At 43.7% G+C, this 6,000-nt stretch overlaps 1 protein-coding gene across 1 annotated transcript in view; it reads right to left on the bottom strand.

The window, feature by feature from the left end:
- Positions 1–2,176: 2,176 nt before the first annotated feature.
- Positions 2,177–6,000, bottom strand: part of LOC126298040 (uncharacterized) — a 58,276-nt gene continuing 54,452 nt past the window's right edge. Inside the window, exon 3 of the mRNA XM_049989359.1 lies at positions 2,177–2,573. Coding sequence (XP_049845316.1) covers positions 2,477–2,573 — 97 coding nt within the window. The 3' untranslated portion in view covers positions 2,177–2,476. The remainder of the gene's footprint in view (positions 2,574–6,000) is intronic.

Here is a 6,000-nt window from a genome sequence, read left to right as displayed (position 1 = left end):
TTATCTTTCTTAATTGTGTTCGTCGACAAGGCTGTGTGGATCGACGTATGGCTGTAGCCATTGGCTAGAAACGTTGTGCGTTGCCTTTCAAGCTCAGGTGTAATGTTTTGAGCATCATTTAGGTGCTGTACATGGATTACCAAAGAACGGATGACAGAATTCGTCTGCGCTGGGTAGTGGTAGAATTGGGCGTGCAGATACCTGTCTGTATGTGTAGGCTTTCGATATACGCTGTGTCCAAGTGTGTCCTCCGTTCCCCTGTATACTTCGACGTCTACAAATGAAATTGCACCATTTTTCTCTACTTCGAGCGTGAACTGTATCTTGCATTTTCTTCAAATATTCATTAAACTTGTGTAGCTCCATTTCACCATGAGGCCATACAGCGAACGTGTCGTCCACGTATCTGAACCAGCAACGTGGGCCTAAAGGAGCTGAGCCGAGGGCCGTTGCGTCAAAGGCGTCCATGAATATTTCGGCTGCCAGAGGAGGTAGGGGAGATCCCATTGCTACGCCGTCTGTCTGCTCGTTGCATTTTCCTTGCCGCTTGAAATACGTTGAAGTCAGGTACAACCCAACCAGGTCGCATACGTCTGGCGGGACATGCTCCTGAAGGATGCGGATAGTTTCATCTACTGGCACGTTCGTAAATTGTGAATTCACGTCAAAGCTGACCATGATGTCCGTAGGTAAAACTGTTTCTCCCTTTAGGGGTTCTATAAAGTGCGTCGAGTTCTTCACATAAGAGTCCGTCTTGCCAACTAGATGTCTTAATTTGCAGGCCAGATACTTCGTCAAATTGGAAGCAGGTGAATTGATCCCATTCACTATTGGCCTCAAAGGATAACTTTCCTAATGTATCTTAGGAACACCGTAAATTCTAGGAGAGAGTGGTTCTCTGGGAATAAGACCCTTGGCTGTGTCAGCGTCAATTCTCGAGTCCTTAATCGCGGTCTGCGTCTTTCGAATTATCTCCGCCGTAGGGTCCGTCCTTAGTGCTTTGTAGATGGGATCATTTAATAATTATTTCATCTTTCTTCGTACTGCACGGTATCTAAAATGACAGTAGCATTGCCTTTGTCTGCTGTTAATATCACAATTTCGTCGTTGTTCTTCAGTTCCTTGATAGCTGCCCTTTCCTCTCGGTTAATGTTGTGTTTCGGTGGCTTGGCACGTAGTAGAACTCGAACGGTTTCCTGTCTAATTTTGTCAGCTTCTATCGCAGATGTGTGCCGGAGTGCTGTCCGGTTGCGACACTGAAATTTTAAAACAGGTCTTGCCTGCAGTTAGTCAGCTACGGAAAACTCATACCCGTCCAACGAGTTTATGTTGAACGATACGTAGATATGAGCACTCGGTAACGTCTCAATGACTAAAGTTATGCTCTGGGGTGTATTGCATACCATTTGGATGCTATTTGAAATTACGTCCGATAGATTAAGATGGTTTCTCAAGTATTTAACAATGCACTTGGAAGACTGAACCGATGGCCATAGTACTGTTTCTGCTACGACGATCTGGCAAGTTATTCCAGCAGGGTATCCTCCAGTTTATGAGTCTCCCTTTGTCTAAAAGATTTTCCGTGAATTGAAAAGTCTCTGTTGCTTCTGGCCTAAATTCCATCGTATACCTGCACGACTGAATGTAGAACATACTTACCTACGTCTAGTTCACCACATGACAACAAACTCCTGAGTCACAAAGCAGCAGTGTGTCCCAGAAGGAGCTCTGCACTTGTCAGACACTAATAGTGGATCATGAAAGCTGGTCGCTATTGTATATGGGAGACCTCAATATACTTACGTAGTGCTGAAATTAAGTGAAATATAATTTGTGTCATAAGCAAACAGTGTAATAAACGTTATTTACTTGTTTCGTAATTGCAATGTACTCACGCAATTGTGTATTTATAAACAAGATCAGTGTGTGTTTGATAGGTCATGAACTTTGTTAGCTATGTGGATAAATTTATGCATGAAATAAATAAATTAACGTGTGTGGTGCTCGTACAGTTATGTAAACTATAAGGTTGCCGACGCGAGCAGTGTATGCATAAAGGTAGAGAGCCCCAATTCAAAATGTCGAGTTTAATGAAGGATTAATTATTCGGATTCCTTTAAATACATTAATGAATTTAATAGGCGACATTTTCAGTCGTATACTTCAAATAGTTGACGAATCGTTTATAATATACGCGTACCTTAGGACATTAATGTGTCAATAGATGCAAATATCGATTTCATTGCATTACAGCAATCAATATGGATAGAAAGTACTAAAACAAATAGCAAATCAGTTACTGATAACATAAAGTGATACACGTTATAGAAAGTGATACAGAAATAGCAGTAATGGCTGGGATATACAATTTATATGGCTACAAATAATGTAGTTATCATTTATGGCATTACTGATAATTTGTGCGACTTAAAATATAAGATAACTATTCTATTTTGATGTGCGTTTCGCGGATTCTTTACTTCTCATCGCTGGCTGAAGCGTCGCTGTGCGTTGCTCTGCTAGCTGTCACTCCACGTCTTTGACGGTGTGCTGGAACTGTGCCAGGCCGCCCACTGAAAAAGAAAACCGCTAGTAACATATGTTATTATATGTACAAAATATTATACAGAAACGCTGTAACATAGCTACAAATATTGATAAGTATATGGCTTAAATGGCTCTGAGCACTATGGGACTTAATTTCTGAGGTCATCAGTCCCAAATAATTAAACCTAACTAACCTAAGGACATCACAAACATCCATGCCCGAGGCAGGATTCGAACCTGCGACCGTAGCGGTCGCGCGGTTCCGAACTGTAGCGCATAGAACCACTCGGCCTTTCCGGCCGGCGATAATTATAAATCTCATAGCGGAAACCAATCGTTAATCTTCTCGTATTACATGAATTTGAGAGTATGCGAAATAAAGTAACCGACGAGGAGGCCGATGCTGTGAGAGTGTGCAAAGAAATTGTATGCAAATAAATGTAACGCAACTGACTAAATGGAATCATTCTTAATTATTCTGTCGTGATGACTGGGTGTTGTGTGATGTCCTTAGGTTAGTTAGGTTTAAGTAGTTCTCAGTTCTAGGGGCTGATGACCATAGATGTTAAGTCCCATAGTGCTCAGAGCCATTTTAACCATTTTGAATTATACTGTCATCGTAATTACCAAGATGGAGCAGTGACTAAGACGTCATTCACTTTCACGTCCACGTCGTCTTAGGAACGTTAAACTTTAATCTTCCTTCCTAAGACATCACGACAATTCCTAGTCTGAATCCTGATTTATTTGGCAGGGCATCTCATGTAACATCGAGGAAGGACGTCATTGTTTCATAGCTTGGGGAGGCGCTGTTGATGTGAGCAATCAACCAGTCGTTCACACGTTCTCGTCCAACCAGGCAACTCACCCTGCCACCCTTCCACTGCCCATCTCCCTTTCGCTGCTACGGGTAGGGCGTGAGACATGTGGCTGAACAAGTAGACAGTGCATGGTACAAAAGGAAGTTCGGGATGCCTATTGAAACCACTGTTTATTCACAATCGTCGAATCAAGACAGTCAGCAGAGTTCGTATAACTGACTCACGTCGGCTAGTGCACAACAAAAATTACCTGCCCGCTCAAGGCAAGTAACTGACCCCGTTAGTGTGCGCTCCTTCTGCCCGTGTTGTTGGTAAGTTCATATTCTGATGTGCTTCTTAGTGCAATATACTTTCGATTATGATCGTGCGTTGGTCATTTCCCGTTTATATGTCACGCTCTCATCTGGGATAACGGCTATTTAATCAGTCCAGTGCGTAGTCTGCAATCGATGCACCCTCTGCGTCAGGGCGCGGAGTTTAAGAGTTCGAAAACCGTTGAGTCTTCTCAAAACTGAGATGGACTGACGCTTGAAACCTTTAGCTGACCAGCTGGACTGGTACCAACTCCTATAGCGCATTGGAAGAGAAGTCCCAAAACACAAGTAGGGTGAATATCAGTGAGCTATTTTCGATGTGTTGATGGTGCCCAATGTAGGGCCTGCATTCCAGGATGGTTGATGGCAGCGTCAGGTGTGGCACGATGCCCAGGCGTAGTGGTAGAGCGAACACGGGTTTCGAGACTGGATGATGTATTCGCATCCTGCTACTTGTCGGCGATGAGAGTGCTTAAGAGAGAACGTCTGGCTATTGGGTCGACGATTTGCTGACATTATTGCTCCAGGGCATATTAACACATCATCAGAGGACAGGCGGGAAGCCAATACCAACGGGTGAGGCTAGATGAGCAGTACTCGGCGTACAATAGCATTTATTCTTCGAGGGTGGTGCATGGAAACGTTGAGAAGTCATGAAAGGATTAATGGATCTAGTGCCGTGTCATCGACAGACAGTGACAGTTTTACATGGCAGGTCGTCAGAAAGCTTCTGTACGGGAGGGATAAAACAATGTGCTAAGCACTGATCCTTGTCGGAATCCCCGGTTGAAGGCCCGTAGTGGAAGTTTCCTCTCTCCAGGTACGAATGTTGCATAAATATGTGTGGCGTTGTAAAAGGGCATTGAGCAAGAGGTCATCGTAAGTGTACGAGTATCACGTCGCAGTAATCTCTACATCTATATACTGCAATCTTCCCTGCAGGTAGAGATGCTCGAACGTTATCGATATCGCTTAATTGCCATTAGATACAAAGTGCAGTCAAATTAAAATTGGACAGACGAAGAAAAGGTAAGTAAACTGTTTTTATTTCCGAAGTAATCGCCATAAATGTTAATACACTTATGCCATTGTGAGAGAAGACGGTCATTGTCTTCATGGAAAAACATTCACGGTTGTCTACGGAATCATGATTGTAGCCAGTAATGCACGTTTTCGTCCGAAGCAACCGACGGCCATCAATGTCTTTCTTCAGGGCTCCAAAAATATGGGAATCGCTTGAGTTGGCCCACATGCTGCTAAGGTTGTTTCGACTACGCTGCAGAAGTTTCGCTGGGAAGCCCTTACTCACACTCCATAATGTCGCGATCTGTCGCCGTGCGATTTCAATATTTCTGGCTCCAAAAATATGGGAATCGCTTGAGTTGGCCCACATGCTGCTAAGGTTGTTTCGACTACGCTGCAGAAGTTTCGCTGGGAAGCCCTTGCTCACACTCCATAATGTCGCGATCTGTCGCCGTGCGATTTCAATATTTCTGGCGCCCTGAAGAAAGACATTCCTGGCTGTCCATTTGCTTAGGACGAAGAGATGCACACGCGAGTACAGTTATGGTTCCGTAGGCAAACAAATCTCGTGAAGGCACTGACCGTCTTGCCTCACAACGGGATAAACGTATTAACAGTTATGGCGATAACTTTTGAAATAATAAACAATTTACTCACTGTTTTCATCTGTCTTGTTTTCATTTGGCTGACCCTTATATTTGGTGAACAGTCTTTCAAATTCCAATGATGTCAGATTGTTTCCACGTTGCTGGACGTCTCTCGTAGGCCGGATGACGCTGATATCGCAACAGCCTTTGTACCTTACCGCCCCTCACAGGCTGAGCTAATCCGCAATTTCCGGTCACCGAAGCCTCGCGACCACTTCTGGCGACATCCACGATGCACAGCGGAACAAACACAGCCAGCAGCGGTTCACTGCAAAACAAACGGCTCCAGGTTGCATGTATACAGTAGTTCCAAGCAATTCCACGCCGACATAGACCCACAAGTTTAAAAAAATCCACTGTATTGAGCCCGAGACAGCGATATTGTTGACCAAATACTTTGAATTTTTCGTGCGAAATGCAAATTTGTCCCTTCTATCCCAGTTACTTTCGAAGACAGAAGATATTGAGGCGTACACGCGTTCTCACACCGCTAAAGTATCGTTACTTGTGAAAAATGCTGTAATAGTAGGGCACAAGTTACATTTCCTATATCAAGAGAATGATCCAATAAGACATGTGAAAACCTTCCCCGAATTTTTTTGCACAGGAAGAAGACAACCAAACAAATGCACTTTCAGAATTTTATCT

This window comes from Schistocerca gregaria, chromosome X (genome assembly GCF_023897955.1).
Source record: "Schistocerca gregaria isolate iqSchGreg1 chromosome X, iqSchGreg1.2, whole genome shotgun sequence".
NCBI lineage: Eukaryota > Metazoa > Arthropoda > Insecta > Orthoptera > Acrididae > Schistocerca > Schistocerca gregaria.
The sequence above is the reverse complement of the archived record's forward strand: the minus strand, read 5'-3'. Positions and strand labels throughout refer to the sequence as shown.